The following is a 24,823-nucleotide window of genomic DNA, read 5'->3' as shown; positions in this document are numbered from 1 at the left end:
GAGAAGCTTAATTCATAAGTGAGGAAATAGGCCAAGTGAATTAGCCCAAGGAAGAGCTTTGATGAACAGTTGATGGGAAAAGCTCTCCAAAACTTGCCTGAGCTCTGTCATAGGCTACAAACTCTCCATGTTAAAATAAATCCTGGCCCTGCTCAGGTGGGATTTGGTTGATGACATAGCTCCTACAAACCCTTATGTGAAGAAATACCTCCTTATTAAAAGTCATTTGATATACCACGGACCTCCTTTCAGAAAGTGGGAAGAGTCAAAGGGGGAGTAAAAGTCAGCAACTCCCAAGATTGCACATTCACAAAACTGAGCCATCCAGTCTACAGAACAAGCTAAAATCCATTAATCCAATTATCTATTTCCAAATTGTCTATTTTCAAATTATATCCTGTCTGAAATTTACCAGTATAACCTCTTCACAATCCAAGGCTACCAATCCATCTATAAATTAACTTAATAGGCTAGTTGCAGTTTTTTTTCCAACTAACAAGTATGTATTTTAGCTAAGATCTTCTGGAGCCAATAGGCTCTTTGTTATGTTGCATATTTATTGTCTTTAATTTATTATGTGCTATATTAATTTATTATTTATTATGTACTATATTACATGGAGCTCTCATGTACTGCCCCTTGGTCCATAGTAGACTTATTTCATCTATAGCCTTGACTTAGTTATGTATGGGAATTGTATAAGCAAGAATTCTAGGCTGGGTTTGTGGCTCAGTGGTAGAGCGCTTGCCTAGCACGTGTGAGGCACTGGGTTTGATCCTCAACACCACATAAATTATAAATAAATAAAATAAAGTTATTATGTCCATCTACAACCAAAAGAAATATTTTTTTAAAAAGGAATCTATGTACAAACCAGTTCATAATATTAAGAGTGGAACATCCCCTAGAAGCCAGCAAGGTGGTAGCAATGACAAATCTCAGGGACATGGGATTAGTCCAACAATTCTCCCAAACCTTGGAGATTCTAGGTTTAATTTTAACAGGAAGTTCCATCTTTAAATTATTTTTTATTGAGACATAATAGCTGTACATCTTTACGGGATACATTATGGTACTTTGGTATATGCGTACAATGTGTAAATCATCGAATCAGGCTACTAAACATTTCTCACTTTCCAAATGTTAATCATTTTATGTGTTGGAAATTTCATATCTTCTGATCATTTGGAAATACATCATAGATTGTTTTAACTAATAATTACTTAGACTATGTCATCAAAAGCCAGAAGGAATTCCCCTTCTCTGTGTTTTGGTGCCCCTTATTGTCATTTTCTGCTCTTTAGGTGAATACTTCATTCTTTGAGCTTTATTCATTCAATAAATGTTCCAGTATTTGCCATGAACTCAGTAATGTTCTAAGGCTAGTTGTACACTGGTGAATAAAACAGACAAAAATCAGTTTCTTTCTCCTTTCTCGTCTGCATCACCTACCACAATACCTTGTATTTAGTAAGTGCTGATTGGATTAAAGTGAACTGGTTTTTAATTGTTTGAAATATAACTTTGTTAAGGGTTCTATAAGGAAAAATCTTGGAGCTCTCAACCCTATATAGTGATATAATTAAGATAGTTTAAATTGTTATATTGATCCAAGACATTGCTAGATAAAATACAAACTAGAAAGTAATAAAAATGGTGAGCCACTTCCACCCCAGCTGCTCAAGCCCTTTCTTACCAATATCACTCTCTGAACTTTCCTAACTTCCCCCTTTTCTATTCCAACTAATCTGTCTGCACATTAGTCTCTTAGGACTCAATTTCAGGTTTCCTAGCTTGAAGTTCCCAAATCCTTATGGGATTATATATCCCCCTAAGGGCAATAATGGGAGTCTAGAATCTTTAGATCATCTCAAAAAGTCAAGTAGAATCCTATATTATCCACAAAGAGAGTGCAGAGGCTACCCAAAATACCAAATTTGTTTCTGAATTATATCTTCTCCATGTTATTTCATACTGACAGTAACCTCTAACACTTATATGTGTCCTTGTTTTTTTTTTAATTAATGAATACTTGTTCTGTGAACAATGAACATTTTTAAAAAATATATTTCAAAACATGTGATCGTAGTTGTGGACAATTAACCAAAAGATTCTTTGACTGTGAAAAGATTAGCATCCCTTATGTAACTGATAGAATGCAACCTCCTAGCCACGCCTAGTCATGTTCATCTAGAAACAATGAAGACACTGTTCATTGCCAGAAAGAACACTCATGTCCTCATTCAACAGAGGAGTGGCTTTGCCACACAGGTACCAGATAATCCCCAATGGGAGAGCCTGGGGCAACTCTCCAGGGAGGCTCAGGGGAGCCAAAAGCCAGAGTTGCAGACAAAACATCTTATTATATATTCAGCTTTTAAAGCAATTTAGCTTCTGACTTCAGACATCATCCCTGAGCCAAGACTTCCCCTGCTACCTTCTTTTCACCAGCAAAATAAGAGGTTTTGAATTTGTTTGTTTTTTTAATGCAGCCTTTTATGCAAGTCTATTGACAGTTTCCTAGTTGTTCCTGTAGACAGTTAAATTGGGTTGTTATTTCAATTGAAAATGATCTCACTAACATGGGTTTCCCTTCTCTCTTGGGAACTGCATTACCTCACAATGTCTTTTTAATGAGGATTATTACATTGCTGTCCCCTTTCTGCAGTGATAATTAGTCTCCTATGGCTTGTCAATAGCTAAGGAAGTTGTTTGTTTTTTTTTTAACCTTTACTTTGGGTGCCTAGCAAAAAATACATGTTTGTAGAACAACCATTATGGAAATGATTCCAGGTCTCTACTAGTGGGGCAGTCTAATAGCGCTCTCTCTCTCTTCTCTCTCTCTCTCTCTCTCTCTCTCTCTCTCTCTCTCTCTCTGTCTCTGTCAGAATGCTCTTATCCAGAAATTATTTTATTTCATAACTAATTAGACCTAGACATTTTTATATGGAAGAAGAACTGCTTAGAGGTAGATAACAGAGATAAAACAATTTCCTCAAATAATCCACCCCAAATTAATGAATCAAGCAAAAGCAAGAAGCAGTTAGAAATAGTAACGACAAAAAATCATCACCGGTGTCTTCACAATCTTTTTTTTTAAGTATAAAAACTTAGTATGTATAAATGATCTTTACTACCTATGTAGCCACAGGAAATCTTGTTAACTCAGGAGACATTACTTGAAGGAATTGAACTCAGGGGTACTTAAACACTGAGCCACACCCCAGCCCTTTTGTATATTTTATTTAGAGGCAGGGTCTTTCTAAGTTGCTTAGGGCCTTGCTAAGTTGCTGAGGCTGGCTTTGAACTTGAGATCCTCCTGCCTCAGCCTCCCAAGCCACTGGGATTATAGGTACACACCACCACACCTGGCAGTTGTTTTTTTTTTTTTTTTTATGTTACTGGGGAATGAACCCAAGAGTGCTCTACCACTTAGCTATATCCCCAGCCCCCTTTTTAAAATTTTTACTTGAGACAGAGTCTTACAAAACTTCAGGCTAGCCTGCCCAGAACTTCTGATCCTCCTGCCTCAGCCTCCAGAGTAACTGAGATTACAGGTGTGTGACACTGTACCCAGTCGCACTTCACTTCTTATTTCATATACCTTCTTTCCTTTTCCCATAGGAACTGAGGTTGGAAAGGGGCTGTGACAAAGGGACAGAATGGGAATCTCCTTTCCTAAACCTCCAGACAGACTTCCACTTGGAATGCCCCCAGGAGTTGGCCCTGCTTGGCCAGCCCCCTGGTCAAGGTGTGTGAGAAAAAAGAGCTACACTCTTACCATTTCTTTATAAAGTCACGGACGGCAGGGTCTGGTAAAAGAAATAAAAGCAAAAATTAGGTTCAACAGGAATCAAAGGTATGATAAACATAGCATCACAAATCAAAAGGGGAAGGAGGAGGCTGGGGCTGTAGCTCAGTGGCAGAGCACTTGCCCAGCACATGGGAAATACTAGGTTTGATCCTTAGCACCACATAAAAATAGGAAGGTTTAAAAACAAAGAATGCTTTTTTAAAAATCCAAATTAGACGGGCTGGGGTTGTAGCTCAGTGGTACAGCGCTTCCTAGCATGTGTGAGGCACTGGGTTCGATCCTCAGCACCACATCAAAATAAATAAATAAAAACAAAGGTATTGTGTCCATGTACAACTAAAAAAAATTTTTTTTAAATCCAAATTAGAGAAAAAATAATCACTGGATTTCATAATCATGGATTTTAACCATCTAGAGTTAAAATCAATAAAAGATAGAAAAACAGGTTAAAATATTTAAAACTTGAAATTTCTGTGTGTCAAAAATTAAAACAGAGAGAGGAAACAAAAATTTTGGAGAAATATCAGGCAGCAAATAAGGTAAAAGCTGAGTAGTACTAGTATTCTAAGAGTATAAAAGCATCAACTAATGAGAAAAACAGTAAGAGGTACCAAAACTGAATAGGCTAAAGATAGAACCTGAATCCATATATGAACATCTGTCAAGTGGGGGCCGGGGCTGGGGCTCAGCCGTAGAGGGCATGCCTAGCATGTGTGAGGTTCTATCCTCAGCACCACATAAAAATAAATAAAAAATATTTATATATATATATATATATATATATATATATATATATATATATATATGAAGGGCTAATAAACATAAGATAAAACTTTCTTTTTTTTTTTAGAAAGAGTGAGAGAGAGAGAATTTTTTTTAATATTTATTTTTTTAGTTTTCGGCGGACACAACATCTTTGTATGTGGTGCTGAGGATCGAACCTGGGCCGCACGCATGCCAGGCGAGCGGGCTACCGCTTGAGCCACATCCCCAGCCCCTAGATAAAACTTTCTTATAATCAAAACAATCAAAATCAAAATGAAAAATATTTTACATTAGCAAATTTCATTGCAAAGGATAATGATCTGGAAGGATAAGATGAGACGAGCACTCTTGTAACTGCTGCTAAAAGTTTACATTAGTACACTTTATGAAAAATAATGTAGTAGTATGAATCAGCAGTATTTTTTAATCTAATTCTATTTCTAGAAATGTACCCTAAGGAAATAATTCCATGGGGGCAAAGATTCATGCTCAAAAATGTTCCGTGTGTTGTCTTTGAAAATGGAAAATGGACAAGCCTGATATGACCAAAGCAAATGACATGGTCAAGCAAGTGGAAGTTTATTTTTAGAAGTTTTTTTTTTTTTTATAATGTGAACTATCATAAGGCCGAGATACCCAAAGGCTTGTCATAATAGGCCTCGTAATGACAGATTGTCCCCACACAGATTTTTGGCGTTTTTCATCACATCTAAGAATTCTAACTGAAAAAAAACATTTTATACCTGTTGCAGTGTTTTTCATAAAATAAAGCAGGTGCTTTCTGTTTCTTTTCTTTCTTTTCTCTCTCTCTCTCTCTCTCGACAGGGCCTCACTGAGTTGCTGAGGCTGGCTATGGATTCACAATCCTCCTGCCTCAGCCTCCCAAGTAGCTGGGATTACAGGCATGTACCACGACACCTGGGAGTTCTATTTTTTTTTTTTTTATTGTACTGGGGAGTGAATTCAAGAGTGCTCTACCACTGAGCTATATCCGAAGACCCCTTTTTTAATTTTAATTTTTTAAAAATACGTTTTAGTTGTAGATGGACATAATATCTTTATTTATTTTTATGTGGGGCTGAGATTCAAACCCACTGCCTCACGCATGCAAGGCAAGTGATCTACCACCAAGCTACAACCCCAGTTCCTTGTTTTTTATTTTGAGATAGGGTCTCACAAAGCTGCAGGATAGCCTGGAATTTCTGATCCTCCTGCCTCAGCCTCCGGAGCAGCTGGGGTTACAGGCGTGTGCCACCGTGCCCAGCTAAGCAGGTGCCCTCTGGCATCAGAATGGATCAAACCCCAGTTTGTTAGTTTCTCAACTGTGCAATGTGGGTAGATTGATTTCTCTGAGATGTTTCCTACTCTCAGATTGGAGGATAATAGGTCTGTAAAAATTACAGACACACATATATATATTACATATACATACGTATAAATATGCACACACATAGACATACACATATATAACACTTTGCATATAGTAGGTGAATGGTAATTGTAATTATTAGTTACAATTAGTTACAATTATCAATGGCTTTCATAGAGTGCTGTAGAAAAACTACTATTCACACAACTGTGGATTGTGCCTCTATGTGCAAGCTTGGAGTGAGTGTGGAGAGGAGACGAATGAATAAAATATGCCTGTCTTCTCAAGGAGTTTGCAATCTACAGGAGACAGGTGAAAAACTTGGGGGGAAAAAGTAAATGGAACTTTTAAAAATTTTTTAAATTTGTTCTAATTAGTTATACATGATGGTAGAATGCATTTTGATACCCTGTACACAAATGAAGCATACCTTCTCAGTCCTATAGTGGTACATGGTACAGAGTCACACCTGTAGTATTATCATACATGTATATAGAGTAATAAATGTCTGTCACTCGACCGTCCTTCCCATCCCCATAACCCCACCCCACCCCACTTCCCTCTGCCCAATCCAAAGTTCCTTCATTCTTCCTTACTCCCTCTCCCACTATGGATCAGCATCGGCTTGTCAGAGAAAACATTTAGCCTCTGGCTTTTGGGGACTGGCTTATTTCATGATAAGCATGATATTCTCTAACTTCATCCATTCACCTGCAAGTGCCATAATTTCATTCTCTTTCAGGCTAAGTAATATTCCACTGCATATATGTACCACAGTTTCTTTATCCATTCATCTGTTAAAGGGCATCTAGGTTGGTTCCATAGTTTAGCTATTGTGAATTGAGCTCCTATAAATATTGATGTGGCTGCATCACTGCGGTATGCTGATTTTAAGTCCTTTGGGTATAAACTGAGGAATGGGATACTGGGTATGGTGGTTCCATTCCAAATGTTCTGAGGAATCTCCATACTGCTTTCCAGAGTAGTTGCACCAAATTGCAGTTCCACCAGCAATGTATGAGTATCTTTTTCCCGACATCCTTACCTACACTTATTATTGCTTGTATTCTTGATAATTGCCATTCTGACTTGAGTGAGATGAAATTTTAGTTTTGATTTGCATTTCTCTAATTGCTAGAGATGTTGAACATTTTTTTTCATATGTTTGTTGATCAATTGTATTTCTTCTTCTGTAAAGTATCTGTTCGGTTCCTTAGCCCAGTAAACGGAACTTTTGAACTCAAGTATTTTCTATCCCTCTACTTTTTAAGTCTACACTGACTGAAAGCTATGAAAAAGGAAGGAGTAGTTTATGTTCTTATGCTGACATCCATGAGAGTTATGTTTGTTCCATGGATTTTTCATGGATGTATTAACTTTGGCTTTCAGTGTTATATACACAGTATAATAATGACCATCTCTAAATACTGACAGTGACAGCTGGACATGGTGGCACATGCCTGTAATCCCAGCAACTCAGGAGGCTGAGGTAGGAGGATTGTAAATTAGAGGCCAGCCTCAGCAATTTAGCAAGACTCTGTCTCAACATAAATTAAAAGGGTAGGGATCTAGCTCAGAGGTAAAGCATCCCTGGGTTCAATCCCTATTATTTAAAAAAAAAACTGAAAATATGAATGAATAACACTCCTTCCTATTGACCTCTCTTGCCAGAATGTCTCCTCCATAGCTTTCACTCTTTCAAAAAGATTTTTCTGGTGTTGTCTCATTAACTGGTAGGATTGAATAGCTCTCAGAGGGCCAATGTTAGCTAATGTCCTAAGCAAAGCCATGTTATAATCATCTCCAAACTTATCTGTGCATTAAAATCATCTGAGGATTAAAATCAACTAAAAAATAAATATTAAAAAGGTCCCAGGCCACACCCAAGACCAGTTAAATTGCAATGACTGGAGGTGGGACACAGGCACCTGCATTTTTTGAAGCAGACAGGTCTGGGGACCAACATGATATTACTTAATGGCTAGATCACTGTCTGTGGGATCCGACTGCCTAGAACCAAATCCTAGCTCTAACTCTGATCCTGAGCATATTTACTTCCACTCTCTGTAATTCACAAAGTAGTTCTCGCCTCACAAGGTTGTTATGTGAAAATAATAAGTGAGATAATAAATGTTAAGCACTCTGCATACTGCCCCAATCATGGTAAATACACAATAAAGGGTAGCTATTATTAATTCTAAAAATTAGTATATTCTTTTTAAACTTCTGCAGATTAAACACTCACACACACACACACACACACACACACACACACCACACATTTAGGGCTGGGATTGTGGCTCAGCAGTAGAGCACTCACCTAGCCCATACAAGGCCCTGGGTTCCATCCTCAACAACACATAAAAATAAATAAATAAAGGTATTGTGTCCAACTACAACTAAAAAATAAATTTAAAAAAAAAAACTTAAGAGAAACACATTTAAATTATTGTAAAGTAGTTGTTTAGGAAGCATTTCCCCTAAGGGTTCCAAAAATAAAGATAAATATTATTGAAGTGTAAAACCAATTATGAACATGTACTTGTCTGAGTGAGCTATGCCACTAACATACACCAAACATGTTTGTGATGACAGACTTTATTAAATAAAAATGAATCCACAGGTTACATCACTTTCAGTGGCAGCAGTTCACTGAATATTCGTAGGTCACCCTGTCGTCATAAGCCAGATGAAACAAGATTCAAGAAATGTTAATACTTAATGAAACTAGGTGATGAGTACACAGAGGTTTGTTATGACAGTCTCAACTTCGTGTGTTTGACATTTTCCATAATTAAAAAAAAAAGACTTTCAAGTTTCTATCTAAAATTACTTAGAAATAAAAATGATATGCCCTGAAAAATATGTTAAATTATTCAAATAGTGACATTAATGATATCAAATATGAGGTAAAAAGCTTTTTCATGAAATGACATTAGAAATAAAAAATACTTCTATATTTAACCATTTAATATGTCATCTTAATTTTATATGTATAACTAGATTAATGCAACTATAAATATACATTTGCCTATTTGGCCTTTATTCCTAAACGTTTATATATTGTATTAGACAGCTTTTCCTAGCTGTGACTGAAATACCCTACAAGAACAATTTAGAGGAGGAAAAGTTAATTTTGGCTTATGATTTCAGAACATCATGGGGAAAGGGCCAGTCCTGAGGAGCTCTGCTTACCTCCTGATGGCCAGAAAAAGGGTGGGGGAAAGGCCTGTGAGGCAGGACAACCCTTCCAAGCATACCTCCAGTGACTACCTCCTCCAGCCATGCCCACCTGCCTATAGTGACCACTCAGTCCATTCAAACTAGGATGGACTAATTAGGTGACAGTTCTCATAATCTAATCATTTCATCTCTGAATATTCCTGCATGAACAAAGGAATCTATGGGAAACACCTCATGTCCAAACTATAACAGTTATATATAAATTGGCAAAAAAAATCTCCTTATACTCAAAAATATACAGTAATCACACTTCAGCAACATCTTGTAATGTCAAAGTAAGTAGTCGTATCTACATACAGACTGTTAGAACTAAAGGTATCCAGAGCGATTGGCTAGTCTACCTTCCTCTTTCCTTAGAAAGGAAACAATTATGACAAAACAAAAGTAAATTCCAAGTTTCTGCCTCCTAGCTCAGTGCTCTTTCCAACAGCATCCAGCTTCTGAAATCCCCAGTACTTGGCCGGAGTCATGACTCAGGCACAGCAGTGTGCAAGCATTCAGATTTCTCTGGGAGCAGCAAGGAGGATTTCACACATCTAACTGGTCCTCCCTGGCTGATCTTCCTATAGTACAACTCCATTGTCACCTCCTGGCCCTGAAATATTCCCCAGATCCTTCTTCTATAGACAATAACTGCCAGGTGCGATGGTACATGCCTTTAATCCCAGAAACTCAGGAGGCTGAGACAGGAAGATTGCAAGTTCAAAGCCAGCCTCAGCAAAAGTGAGGCCCTGCCTTTAAATAAAATACAAAATAAAACTGGGGATGGGGCTCAGTGGTGGAGTGCCCCTGAGCTCAATCCCCAGTAACCAAAAAAAAAAAAGAAGAAGAAGAAGAAGAAGAAGAAGAAGACGACGACGACGACGACGACAATAACTGCTGTTCTTCTTTCTCCCACTAAAGACCAGTCTGGCCCCCTGCCCATCAGGTCACTGTAGTATTTCACAGGCTGTGCATCAACTGATACAGCTTTGGTTGCTGGCCCCACTACTCTCTACCTTTTGATAAAATACTGAGTCTCAGGTTCCTTGTCTGTAAATCAGGGACAAAAATACTTCCCAAGGTGGGATAAGGCTGAGAGATAATTGTTACAATTCAGCTGAATGTTCACATCACTCATCTAGACCCTGTTAAATTTTGTTATATTTATGTCTGCATTATTTCTCTTAGATTGTCAATGTGCTCTGCTTGATTTTACACTCCTTGAACCATGTGGTGTACATAGATGCATAGATGTCTTATTTCTATCATTGTTTAGGAATACTAATTCCTATACCAACACTTACTGTAATGTTTACTGAGCACTTAGAGTGGGCCAAGCACTGTGCTGAGCTCTTTATCTTCATTGCCTTTACTTCTCTATCACCTAGAACAGGCTTCCCTGTGCAGTGAGGGGGAGAACAGTGTGCTAGTGAAGAAGGCAAGGTTATTTTTATGGGGTCTGTCTGCCTGGGTTCCGTCTCTGCTCTGTTTCTGTGTGTATGAGCTTTGGCAAGTCATTTAACTCCTCTGTGCCTCAGGTTATTCATCTGTAAAATGAGGACACATATAGTACTTACTTCAGTGGGTTGTCTTTTTTTTTTTTTTATGTACTAGGGCCTGAACTCAGATACTCTACCACTGAGCAACATCTCCAGCCCTTCTTTATTTTGAGACAAGTTCTCACCAAATTGCTAAGGCACACCTGTCTTTACAAAACCAAAAGTAAATTCCAAGTTTCCTCCTCCTAGTCAGTGCTCTTTCCAACAGCATCCAGCTTCTGAAATCCCCAGTACCTGGCCGGAGGCTCTGTCCTGCCCTCACACAGTTTAACTTTTAGGAAGAAGGAGAGACAAGAAGAAAGCAAACAGATTCAGGCAGAGATAAGCGATAGGAAGGAAATTAATTCGTGTGATGCACCTGGTGAGGTAGAAAGCAGAGATGCCTTACTATATGGAGAAAGGCTTCTTGGAACAAATAACACTTGAACTATGGAAAGAAATAAAGGTGGCAGGTATTTGATGATCTGAGAGAAGAAGAAACAATGCAAAAGGAAGAACATTTCAGAGGGTGGAAGCAGCCCCGACAGGGAACCAAGTGAGAGGCACAGGCCGGGAAGTGGTGGCAGGAGGGAAAGGGCGGCAGGATTTGTGGTTATATCACCGCGAGACCTGGAAGAGTTCCCTGTTTATTTTAGGGGCAAGAGAAAGAAGTCGCTGAAGGATTTGGAGCAAGATGATTAAGAGCATGCCCTACAGGAGACCACCACGACATTATGGCTGTTTTATTCCTTTTCTGTGTTTGAATTTTATTCTGCACCACGCAAACCCCGTCGGGCACACTGACTTCTGCGGCTCACAGCAGGCTGAGCACCCCGGGCTCCGCGTCACCTGTGGAGAAGGCTGCCATCTGCTGGGCGAAAGCAGGATTCAAAAGCTGTCGTTCCCGGAAGGGGGACCGGGTGCTGGCACCGGGCCCTGCTACGTGCAGAGCAAACCATTTAACCCTCCTCCCTGCCCCTAAGAAGGCTGTGTTTGAGTACTTCATGGGACACAGCTGGCCCACAGAGAAAAGGCAGGAGGGCCTCTAAAAGACAACAACAGATCTGGGCCAGGAGGCAGAAGAGCCTGGGAAGAGGCAGGCTGCAGCTTGAGAGAAATCACGCAGGTATTTGAGGGGATTAGCTGTCATGATGATGAGACACTTGGGAAGTGAAATGTCCCAAGATTTTGGCAGGTTCTGTTCTGTGTTGGAATTAGTTCCCTTGAAGATACATCAATAAGACCTACATTTCTTTTTCTTTTTTTTTTTTACTCAGGATTGAATCCAGGTGTGCTTAACCAGTAAGCTACATCCCCAACTCTTTTTCTTTATTTATTTTTTGAGACAGGATCTCATTAAGTTGCTTAGGACCTCACTAAATTGCTGAGGCTGGCTTTGAACTTACGACCCTCCTGCCTCAGTCTCCTGAGCTACTGGGGATTACAGGTAGGCGGCAGGACCTATCCTTACATTGTTTTTTAAAGGCGTGCTCTCTCTCTAAATTCTTCTTCTTTTTTTTTTTATTAGTTGTAGTTGAACACAATACCTTGATTTTATTTATTTACTTTTATGTGGTGCTGAGGATCGAACCCAGTGCATCCCACATGCCAGACAAGTGCACTACCTACTGAGCCACAACCCCAGCCCTTAAAGACTCTTTTTTTTTTTTTAATTTTTTATTGTTGGTTGTTCAAAACATTACATAGTTCTTGATATATCATATTTCACACTTTGATTCAAGCGGGTTATAAACTCCCATTTTTACCCCATATACAGATTGCAGAATCACATCAGTTACACATCCATTGATTTACATATTGCCATACTAGTGTCTGTTGTGTTCTGCTGCCTTTCCTATCCTCTACTAACCTTAAAGGCTCTTTAAAGTAAGATTCCTGCTTGCTCTAGGTGCACTGTTGTGCAGTCCTGTTATATAATGGGCATCACCATACAAACAACATTGGGACTCTCTTTGAAATACTAGGGCAGGGTCTGTTACTACAGTTCACTCTTTCTTGCTCCTCTTCTAAGCACACCTCCCTACCTGGTGCTGCTGCCTTAGAACCTTAGCTCAGGGTCACTTGGGAGAGAGAAAAGAGAGAGCATGGGAGAAGGTTGAGACTGCAGAGGGAGAAAGAGGATGAGTCCTTTCATATATTAAGCCACAAGGCTGAGGTTTCTGTTCCAACTAGTGCTCAGAAACACCATATTGCCACACTACCTATTTCGAAAAAGGATAAATTATGCCTCCTCTCACACCCCTAACTTTCCACAGATGTCACTTTTTGTCCCTTTAACTTCAAATCTATTTTTCATGTTCACTTTCATTTGGTTCATCCATGGGAAGATGGTGCAGGCCACTGGACAGCCCCTGAGAACACTGAATTTATAATTTACACCATATACTGCATACACTCCAAATGGACCAAAAATTTAAATAATATTATTTTAATATTACAAAAGAAAACACATGGATTGGGGCTAGGGTTGTGGCTCAGTGGTAGAGCACTGGCCTAGCATGTGTGAAGCACTGGGTTCTATTCTCAGCACCACATAAAAATAAATAAAATATGGGGCTGGTGTTGTAGCTCAGTGGTAGAGTGCTCGCCTAGCATGCACCAGGCACTGGGTTCGATCCTTAGCACCACATAAATGTAAAGTGAAGATATTGTGTTCACCTAAAACTTAAGAATAAATATTTTTAAAATAAATAAAATAAAATAAAGGTATTGTGCCCATCTACAATTTTTAAAATATTTGAAAAGAAAACACATGGATCAAGTCCTTTATAATCTAGAAGTAGGAAAAAATCCTAATTATGATTCAGTACAGAAGCCATAAATTTGACAAATTTTACCACAAAAATGTTTTTATGGTGAAACAAAATAAACATAACCAAAGACAAAGAGAACATCAACAAAGTGAAAAAAATTTGTCACACAATTCCCAAAGAGCTCATCTCCCTAAAAATAATTTAAAAAAAACAAACCTATTAAGCCAAAAGAAAAATAGGCAAAGGATATGAAAACATATATATCAAAAAAAGATGCCCAGGGGCTGAGGTTGTGGCTCAGTGGTAGAGCGCTTGTCTTGCACATGTGAGGCACTGGGTTCAATCCTCAGCACCACATTAAATAAATAAATAAATAAAACAAAGGTACTGTGTCCATGTTCAACAACAACAAAAAAAAGTCCAATATTACTCCTATGAGATAAATGCAAATCACAACTTAATTGACAAAATAGGTTTTCATCTATTAACCTTTCAAAAAGTTAAAAAGTTTAACCACATTCTACAATGGTGAGACTATGGGGACAAAGACACTTCCATTTGCTGTTCAGCATACAACGAGAATCAATTGTACGGAGGGCAATTTCCCTAAACCAAAATTGCAAGCGCGTTTACCCTCCAGCGCCCACTTCTGGGAATTCTACAGATACACCTGCGTGTGCACTAACTGACATGCACAGGTTTCTCTATTGACATTGTTTATAATAATAAGGTCCTAGAAGCAACCAAGAGGAGGTTAATAATGGAACATGATGCAGCTGTGGTTTTGAACAAAGGAGGAAACCATGTATGTGTTAGAGTGTAAAGACATGTTGTCCAGGGGAAGAGTGAAGAACAGCAACGCACCCGCGGTGAGAAAAGGGCAAAGCACCCGCACTCGTACAGTTATTTTCTTGCATTTATATAAAGAAACACACAGACCTTGCCTATTGGCTGCCAGAGCAGTCCTGTCTCCTCGAATCTAGAATCCACCGACAGAGCGGACGTAGGCAGAGCGACAGTGGCCAGGCGGAGGCTGGGGCTGCTGCTTGGCACTGCTCCTACCCACACAGATTGATCCAAACCAAACAGCTGTTGTGACACTTTTAAATAACTCCTCACAGAGTACCTCTGCTGCCCCCAGTCCAACTAGTCCTACACTCAAGGCAGGTGGCAGTGCCCTGCAGTCAACAGCCAGCCAGCCTTCTTGTGATCCCGCTCTCTATTCTACATCTCTACTGTTAGAGACTCAGGCCAAGAAACGTCTCTGCTCCCCACCTTCTAAACCCAATCCAAAGGGTAACTAGAAGTCCATTGTGTCAAGGAAGAAGCAAGTCTGCATGAAATCTACCAATTCCACACCTGATTTTATTGATACAGAAAAATTCCAAATTTTTGGAATTCCAAATTGATTGGTTTGAAGGACACGTGAAGGGTTTTGCAGGTGATGAATGCCAATATTAAATCTGCTGTAGTTTTACATACAAGATAAAAATAAATACATCTAAAACTGAGACACCATCTCCTTGAATGACGCATAAGAAATATGGACACTTCAAACTCTATCTTGAAAACCAGAATAGATTTTATCTAGAGGTAAAGGATGGAATGTGGAATGGAGATTTCAGTTTTCATTTGGTTCATGAAATCTATAAGGCCATAAAACAGGTAATATAAGAAGCTTCCATGATGCAATTTATATGTACATTAGAAGGAACTTCCAGGTGTTACTGTAAATCCTCAATGTATTTTATCAGCAGTATTAATTCAATGCTGATATATTCTAGATAAAGTTTCACATTGTTAAGCTATTTCTGTTCCCTTGGGAAATGAACTCTTTCCTCTGTAGTTTTGGATTTGACATTTTGTTTGAACTTTCATATGCTAACTGACATGTGCCAGGGCAATGATAGATCGGAATCCACCCCAAATCCAGGGATCTTGAGTCAATCTTACTTATCCTCTCAAAGTCAAATGGTAGGCATCTCCCATGTCCTGTTTTCATTCAACAAGAGTGCCAGATTCCTTTAGCAAAACTGATTCCAAAGAGTAGAATTACATTGGCCTCAACTAATTTCAAAATGCTTTTTATTTCTGCATTTGTTGAATACTTTTAACAATTTAAAATGGTCAGTTTTGAAGGTAATCTGGAAATTATAAAGGCAACTATGTGAAGAAGACAAATTTATAAATCAAGCATTTGGGAAGTGAAGACTGGAAGCTAGCTTGCATATTAAATTCACAAAAACCTTTATACTTTTTCTGTAAATACTTCTTTTTAAAACTATGGATCAGAGTAGCCATATTTGGGACACTTTCTGTTATCAGTCAATATTTTTAGGTAATTAGAACTTGATCCTAAGCCTAAAAGTGGTCTTGATCCTATAAATCTTTTACAAATGCCTTGATACACAGAAACATTTTTTAAAAATAGATAACTCCCTGAAATCTTTTGTTCACAAGGTCACACACTGATGCTTACATGGTCTGATATCTAATAGGGCCACAGTAATCTTGATAACCCAACTCATTTTTTCTCATCTTTAGAAACCTACTCAGGGGGGCTGGGGATGTGGCTCAAGCGGTAGCGCGCTCGCCTGGCATGCGTGCGGCCCGGGTTCGATCCTCAGCACCACATACAAACAAAGATGTTGTGTCCGCCGAGAACTAAAAAATAAATATTAAAAAATTCTCTCTCTCTCCCACTCTTTCTTTAAAAAAAAAAAAAAGAAAAAGAAAAGAAACCTACTCAGGAACAACCAGATCAAACAGATCTAAAGCTACTGTGTGTGTGAATGAACACGCCCCTTTGCTTCATACCTGAATGCCATACATCTATTTGGATTTTTTATTGTGTTTGTGTATTTATGCTTTGATTCATAATAACTCATGTTATGGAATTGATTGCATTAAACACAAACTATAAATAAAAAATAAATAAATGGCTGAAAAAATAAACACTGTAAAAGGTATGAAAGGACTTCAGAGGGCACAGGGCGGGGGTGAGACATTTCATTGCATGTCTTTTTATGTTGTTTTAGCATTTGAACACTGTGAATTTCTTATAAATTTTAAAACGTTTTAAATTTAAAAAAAAAACTTGGGGGCTGGGGATGTGGCTCAAGCGGTAGTGCGCTCGCCTGGCATTCGTGCTGCCCGGGTTCGATCCTCAGCACCACATACAAAGAAAGATGTTGTGTCTGCCGAGAACTAAAAAATAAATATAAAAAAAAAAAACTTGGTTTGATTTCTTTTCTTACCTAAGATTTTTTCTTTCAACTCATTTCCCTAATTACTTATGAATCCAGATTAAACACTCTAGGTTAGGTATACTTGAGACTAAACAGTCTCCATCTCAGTCTTGTACGTAAAAATCTTTAGGAGGCAAACCGCATGCAGTGGTGCACACCTGTAAGCCCAGCAACTTGGGAAGCTGAGGCACGAAGATTGCAAGTTTGGGACAAGTCTTAGCAATTTAGCAAGGCCCTATCTCAAAATAAAAACTAAAAAGGTCTGGGGATGTACCTCAGTGGTAGAGCACTTCTGGGTTCAATCCCCATTATCAGGGAAAATAATTATTTTAGGAGGCAGCAGCATAAAAATGCTATTTAAAGTCAAGATGTGAATATGACCACCTAAGGATGTAATAAAAGAATATAAATAAAACAATGTAAAGAAAAAGAAAAAGGGGCAGTACGGAGCCCATTAGAATTCAGAAATACAGGAGGGCTCAGTAAGCAAGCCGGAGAAAGAGCAGTCAGTCAGGGATGTGATAAACTGAAGACTGTGGTGTCATAGAGGCTGTGAGAAGAAGTGGGCAATTTTGTTGACAAGCTGATTGTGCTGCCAAGAGTCAAATAGGAAAACATCTGCTAGCATCAGCTGACACCTTCTGAGCTCTCTCCATGTACCAAAAGCTGTTCTAAATGCCTTACATGAATTAACTCTTTGAATCTTCTTAACAACCCTCAGGATAGAGAAAGATCCACTGGACTTGGTGACACAGAGTTCAAATGAAAAAGACTCTTCATTCAACAGTAATTGAGAGCTTAATATAAACTCCTAAACAAGGAGATACATAATACAATCAGATAAGAAAATCAGCAGGCCACAGTGTTCTTTTTTGGCATAAAGAAGTGACAAATACTTGAGGGTGTTAGGTGCAGGACAGGCTGAACTAAGTTGTCTGCAGGGCAGGCTGAATGCATGTTAGCTGCAGGATAACCAACACACTCAAACCCCCCTGTCTGGTCCTTTATCACCTGTTTGCGTCAAATCTGAACACTCGACCCCCACCTGTCTGGTGCAACGGAAACCTACATCTAGCCCCTGCCCCATCTGCCTGAAGGCAGAAGATGACACCACTGTATGATCCAATCACTGTATGCCAACAAGGCAGCTTGCAGACCCAGAGACCCCATTAGATTTGAGCTATAAAAACTCCCTCCTGCCGGGCCCCTCTCTCTTGCTCTTGCTCTCTCTTTCTCTTGCTCTTGCTTTTGCTCTCTCTCTCTCTCTTTCTTCTCTCGATTCTCTCTCTCTCTCCCCCTCCCCCACTCTATTTTTCTCCTCTTTTGCACGGCTGCAATAAAGATCTCTTGGTCACTCCCAATGTTGTGGTCATTTTCCTTTCAGAGGGGAAAAGTGTCCTGGCAGAAGACAAAGAAAGTGAAAGGATCCTGAGGTAAGAGAAAAGAAATGTGGCTGGAAAGCACAAACTATATACAGAGTGGTCGGAAATTAAGTCGGGCATGTCTGATCAAGTGCAAGGTCAAGTGAACGGTGGTGGGGGGGGCAGATCACGTGGGCCTTGCTAAGGACTTCTGATTACATACTTCATGATATGGAAACCCTCTCTGGAGAGTTGAGAGCAACACAGCTGCATGGAATCCACATTTCTAAGGGACTCCTGAGACCAGTGTAAGTACAGTGAATTGGAGGGTGAGCAGGAGTGGAAGCAAGAGCCCAGCTGCAGTGGATTTGGCAAGCGATGATGACCTGCAACCATGATGACATTTTGGATGTTAAGAAACAGAGCCCCAGCGGCTCCGAAGGCTAAGGCAGGAGGATCACAAGTTCAAAGCCAGCCTCAGCAATTTGGCAAGGCCCTAAGCAACATAGAGACCCTGTCTCTAAATAAAAAAAATAAAAATAAAAAGGACTATGGACATGGCTTGATGGTTAAGCACCCTGGGTTCAATCCCCAGGACAAAAAATAAAAAGAAATAGAATCAGACTATAACTCAAAGTTAGGATTTGCTAACGGTTTGGAGGCAGGGTATAAGAAAAAAAAATGGGTCAAAGTTTTAGAAACATTAAGTGTTGTGTGCCTAATAGATATTAAAAGCAGGAATGCTGAATAGATAATTGGTTAGAAAACTCTGGATTTCAGAGGAGAAACTGAGGCTAGAGATAATCTGAGAAGTTACCAGAGTTTAATTAAGGTTATGGAACTAATGACATCACCCAGAGAATAAGGAAAGTTCTAGAAGAATCTGAGTGAGTTAGTCATCAGTCATCAGCCCAAAGACTGGGAATTCAGTAAAAGAAACTGAGTCAGGAACAATCCATGAGGTAGGAGAATGGTGGTGCTAGTATCCCAGGAGAGAATCAGAAAGAGTTCTAAGGCAAGGCAGGTGCCAAACGAGGTTGGTGAGGATGAAGAATAAGTCTTTGGCTCTGGCCAGGCAGGGGTCATTGTGACCTCATTAAAAGTAACTTTAGGTAAGCAGAGGGGATGAAAGCTTAATCTAAGCTGGGCACAGCGGCACACAACTGTAGTCCCACTGACGTGGGAGGCTAAGACAGGTTCAAAGCCAGCCTCAGCAATTTAGGAAGACCTTGCCTCAAAAGAAAAAATAAAAAGGGCAGGGATATAGATCACTGGTAAAGTGCCCTTGAATTCAACCCCCAGGACTGGGGAAAAATAATAGAGTTTAGAAAGCTTAATTAAAGTGGCCCTCAAGGAAATGGAAAAAGAGGATGTGGAGATAATAACTACAGGCAATTATTTCGAGTAATTTTTTTCCTGTAAAGAAATAGAGTGGTACCTGGAGGAGTTACGTGGAATTAATGGAAGGGGTGTGTGTCTTTGTGTGTGTGTGTATGTGTGTGTGTGTGTGTTTACCTTTTATTTGGTTTTCTGCCACGTTGGGGATCAAACCCAGCACTAGGTATCTGCTAGGCAAGTGCTTAACCACTAAGCTATATCGCCAGTTCCTGTTTCTTTTCTTTCTTTCTTTTTTTAATAGTTATTGTGCTGATGGAAAAACAGAGAATATAGTGATGCAGCAGAGAAAGGGGCTAATTTTAGAAGCAAAGAACTTAAAGAACTTAAATGGGACAAGATCCAACATATGGAATGAGGGAATGGCCTTTAATAGATGAGAGGAAAATTCATCCATGATTAACAGGACAAAAGGTAGATTATGTTTATAGGTGCTGGTAGTTTAGTAGATTGCAAGGTGAAAAGATATGGTGATTTCTCCTATTCTCAATGGGTAAAACAACAACAACTGAAAGCCCATTTGAAGTTCAAGGTCATGAATTTAAAGATCAGTCCACATACTGTTTGCCTTTCTCTTGAATTGGTCTGTTTTATAAGTATAGGCAAGAGTTAAATTTAACCAGGCACAAATGACAGATGAGAGACAGATGAGGGAGTTAAGGACACCTACAAGTGGGTGACTGAGCTGGCAAACCACGGAAGATGAGTAAGGAGAGACAGAAGAATGCAAGGTAGTAATAAAGATTAGTAGAATCAGCTGGGCACCATGGCACATGCCTGTATTCCCAGAGGCTCCGGAGGCTGAGGCAGGAGGATCGCAAGTTCAAAGCCAGCCTCAGCAACAGCAAGACACTAAGCAACACAGTGAAGCGCCATCTCTAAATAAAAGAAAAAATAGGGCTGGGTATATGCCTCAGTGGTCGAGTGCCCCTGAGTTCAATCCTCAGTAACAAAAAAAACAGGTTTAGTAGAATCAATGAATCAGACCTCCGACCATCAATGGGTCAGACCTCCAACCACTGAGCAGGAAAGATAGGACATGGTTAGAGATCAAAGTGCTCATGACAGAGATTCGGGAAATGGAACAGCAATTGACAAGGGATAGAGTGGGGGGTGTCTGAGATGGGGAGAGAAACCAGATCATTCCACGTGAGGATGTCAAGGGATGTTGAGATTTTGGGAGGAGCCAAGTGGATCATCCATGGGGTTACTGAAATCTCCACACGCAATGGCAGGGGTGGCAGTAAACCAGAGCAGTTTCAGTGAAGTAGAGGAGAAAGAGGCCCAACCAGGTGACAGCTGAGGAGAGAATGAGAGGTGAGGAAATGGAGTCATTGAGCACAGACAACTCTTTTGACAAGTTCTGCAGTGAAGAACAGAAAAATGGTGGTGACGGTGGGGGAGAAAAGGTCTGAGGAAGACATGGGATCAAGAGTTATTTCAAGATAAGAGATTCTACAGTACTTGTGTATGTTCATAGGACAGATTCATTAGAAAGGGACAAAGTAGTTCTGCAGGAAGAGGGGATAACAGTAGGAACAAAGTTCTTCAGGAGACAATAGTGGAATCTAAAGCACAAATAAAGGATTTTGCTTTTCATAAAACAAGGCACAAAGCTGGTGTGGTGGCACATGCCTGTAATCCCAGCAGCTCAGGAGGCCAAGACAGGAGGATCACTAGTTTAAGGTCAGCCTCAGCAATTTAGGGAGATACTGTCTCAAAATAAATAAATAAATACAAGAAAAAGGACCTAGATGTTGCTCAGTGGTAAAGCATACCTGGGTTCAATCCCTAGCACCAAAACAAACAACAAACAAAAGGTACACGTCTTCCCAGAAAAAAAAAAGAAAAGAAAAAGCAGAATCCACGAACCAGATGTGGGTAAGGCAATAGATTAATGGTAAGGAAATAAATTCATGATTGATTGCTTCTATTTTCTTGATAAAATTTGAGGCAAAGTCTGTAGCTGGATGAGGGTCAAAGATGTGAAGGTCAGAGGAGATAAAGAAGGTATTTAGTCATCATCTCAGAGACTGGGAAAACTAACCTACTAGGCAAATTGAGTTTGCTAGGAAGTACTACATGACCAGTTGTGATTTGTGGTAATGCAACTGAAATAAAACCATCAGACTGATTGTGCAATTTGTATAGCAAGAGTAACTGCTAGGTGTAGGAAGAAAGTAGATGGATGGCTGGGTTTAACCAGAGTTGAGATTTTGGGCAGAGAAATGGCAGATAGCAGGAGAGCCAAAGGAGTGGCAGAAAAGTTGTAAGAGCAACCGCAATGATGGACCATGGAATTGAGGCTGGGTAAGGAGGAATCAGTGAGAACAGGGGATAAAAACTGGTTAGTCAGCTGGGCATGGGGGTTCACACCTGCAATCCCAATGGCTTGAGAGGCTGAGCCAGAAGGATCAAAAGTTCAAGGAAGCCTTAGCAATTTAGGAAGATTCTAAGCAACTTCATGAAACTCTGTCTAAAAATATTTATTTGCACCTCTTGCATGCAAAAAAAAGGGCTGGGGATATAGTTCAGTGGTAAATTGTCCCTGGTTAAATCCCCAGTGTCTCCCTGACCAACCCCAGCAAACAAACAAACAAAAAAAAAATGGTCAGTCAAGGGATTGGAGGTCCCATATGGATAAGAAAATTATTTGGGGTTGGATCATTAGTGAAAGGTCATGAGTGAACTGATGTAGTCAGAGCAAGGATTGGGGGGGGGGGGTCAGTACTGGGGATTGAACCCAGAGGCCCTCTATCATAGAATCACATCCCCAGCCCTTTTTATTTTATTTTAAACAGAATCTCACTGTTGCTGAGGCTGGCCTCCAATTTGCCATCATCCTGCCTCAGCCTTCTGAGATGCTGGGATTATAAGCATGCACAACCAAAGCCAGCTCCTGAGCAAGGATGTTTATCCCAAGTCCCATCAGCCCCAATACCATTTGAACTTGGGGAAGAGTGAAAGATAGTGGGCACTTAGGTGCACTGAGGAATATTTGCTCCAAGAATGTCTCTTCACTGGCAGCATGTGCCAAACACTGACAAAAATATCCTGTCTTCCAAGGTCCCTACCATTAGTTGGACAGTAACAGAAATGATGTAATCTTAAGTCTTAAGTGCAATAAAGGGGAATGATGGAAGGACCAACCAGAGGGATGCAGTGACTAGCTGCAGAGGAGAATTAAGAAGGGCTTCAATAAGGTAATAGCAGGTCTTCAAGGAGAGCTAAGGGGTCATCAGGTGATAGTGGAGGAAGAAGAGAGTTTGTCATTGCCAAGGTGTCAATATCCCATCAGAGTCCCTTGAAGTGCAGAGAGTGACTGCAGAGCAGTGGGTAGATGACACAAAACACTGCAAATTCTTGCATGCACAACTTGACCCTAGACTTCCAGTTCTAGATGTGCAAGGTCGCAGGGGTGTGGGGAGCAACACCTACCATTCTGGGATGACCCCCGATACCGTGTTGGGCATCTGGTGATCAGAGATGGGGAGAACATCACCGCAGGGTTGTGAAACAGCCTTAACTCCTTGGCCTCGTGGGGCTTGCGGGGCTGGCTGCGCTCGTGGGGGTGGAGGGGTTCACAGGGATGGAAGGGTTCACGGGACTTGCGGAGCTTGCGCTGTTCACATGGCCTAACACATGGCCTAAGGAGCTTGTGAGGTGCACCTGACTCAAGGGTCTCAGAGGATGCGTAGTGTACCTGGGCCCTGGGTGGTGGGCGCTCCTTATAGAGTTTGTGGGGTCCAGAAGTTTGGCCGGACTCAGAGGATTTGGTGGATTCCATGGGCTCAGAGGTTTCTTCGGATTCCTTATACCTGTCGACCTCCTCATCCTCCTCATCCTCGTCGTCCTCGTCGTCCTCGTCGTCCTCGTCATCCTCGTCGTCCCCCTCATCCCCATCTTGCTGGTCTCGCCGCTTAGCCTCCTCCTTCAGATCGTCCTGCAAATCGAGAATCCTGAGCACTAAGGGTTTCTGGAAGGCTTCGGAGTTAGAGGACGTTTCTGTCTGCGTCACCTCAGACAACTCGGATGAACCTGAAAACCCTTGGCCCGCCATTGTGTCAGAAACCCTCTCGCGGAGGGTGGCCCAAGCCAAGTTCAAGGTCTTCAGGAGACTGAACTGGGTGGGGGCAGCCCACGCCCCGCCCCGAGGCCGACTTGGCCCCGCCCCTCCCCCCTCCCCTCGCGTTGTCCGGTTGTCATGGGGACCTTGGGCCTAACCCCAGCGCAAACCCCAGCGCAGCCGGCAGCCAGAGCATCCAGAGCAATTGTCTGCAGGGACCAGGCAAGATCCCCGAACTGAAACTCTTGGTTGCACAGCCCTGGGGCAGAACCTGTCAGCTTCCCATCTAGTTGCTTTACAACTCAGCAGAGGCAGATGGGTTAGATTTCAGAGGTTCCTCTACATAAAGGCTGGGAGCAGATGCAGAAAATTAAGACCTTCAATCACTAAGACAGTTTCTAGTAAATGCACATCAACCGAATAAGGATTGTGGGGAGAGGGCGGCAGCAGTGTGATGTTTGTTTATCATTTCAGAAAGATTTTTCCATTTTATCTCCACCTGAATTTCTACAAGCTGTCGCAAGGAAACACTGATAGGTTTTAAAATCCTACAACTTGTGTCCCATCTCAGGATATATGATCCATTGAAGTTTGCTACAAATCATTACTTTTATCTTGTGAAGAACACAATTGTGTCCTCTGTGTGTACATTAATTTGTTGTGATACACACACACACACACACCCCAGGGATTGAACCCAGGGGCACTTAACAACTGAGCCACACCTCTAACCTTTTTTAAAATCTTTGAGAGGGTCTCCATATGCTGCTTAGGGCCTCACTAAATTGCTGAGGCTGGCTTTGAACTTGCTATCCTCCTGTCTCAGCCTTTGAAGCTGCTGAGATTACAGGTGTGTGCCACGATGCCCAGCAAGTGTGATGTCTTTTAAACCCAGTATACCACAATTTTTGTAATCTTGGTTTTGGCACTGCCCTCACCCTTCTTTTTTAAACAAATATGCCAATATATTTTAAAAATGTAAGTGGCCTGGGCTTTTCATAATCTTTGAGAACTGCATTTAGCCTTTTAAGTCCATGATGGTGTGGGAAAGAAGTGGTGGCTTTCAATAATGTGTTTATTTTCAAGGGAGGGGACTAGAGGTGTTAAGGAACAAGTCATCTGTCAAAATATATAGTAAACTAAGGACCCCTTTTGCATATTACTAGATAATCCTTAGATATACTTTGTCTTATAGATGTGAAACATCTATATTCACATTTTGGATTGTGAATGTTATCTAGAATGAAACTAGGAGATTCTTTCTAGTC

General features: G+C 40.6%; 1 protein-coding gene across 1 annotated transcript in view; it reads right to left on the bottom strand.

The window, feature by feature from the left end:
- The window catches only part of Spmap2l (sperm microtubule associated protein 2 like), a 61,210-nt gene extending 37,661 nt beyond the window's left edge, over positions 1 to 23,549 (bottom strand). Inside the window, exons 1-2 of the mRNA XM_046445874.2 lie at positions 22,928 to 23,549; positions 11,530 to 11,650 (exon numbers count right to left, since the gene is read on the bottom strand). Of these exons, the coding sequence (XP_046301830.1) occupies positions 11,530 to 11,650; positions 22,928 to 23,549 (743 nt within the window). The remainder of the gene's footprint in view (positions 1 to 11,529; positions 11,651 to 22,927) is intronic.
- Positions 23,550 to 24,823: the final 1,274 nt, after the last annotated feature.

This window comes from Marmota monax, unplaced genomic scaffold (genome assembly GCF_021218885.2).
Source record: "Marmota monax isolate L192 unplaced genomic scaffold, Marmota_monax_Labrador192_F-V1.1 WCK01_AAM20220418_F8-fsc00025, whole genome shotgun sequence".
Classification (NCBI taxonomy): domain Eukaryota; kingdom Metazoa; phylum Chordata; class Mammalia; order Rodentia; family Sciuridae; genus Marmota; species Marmota monax.
The sequence above is the reverse complement of the archived record's forward strand: the minus strand, read 5'-3'. Positions and strand labels throughout refer to the sequence as shown.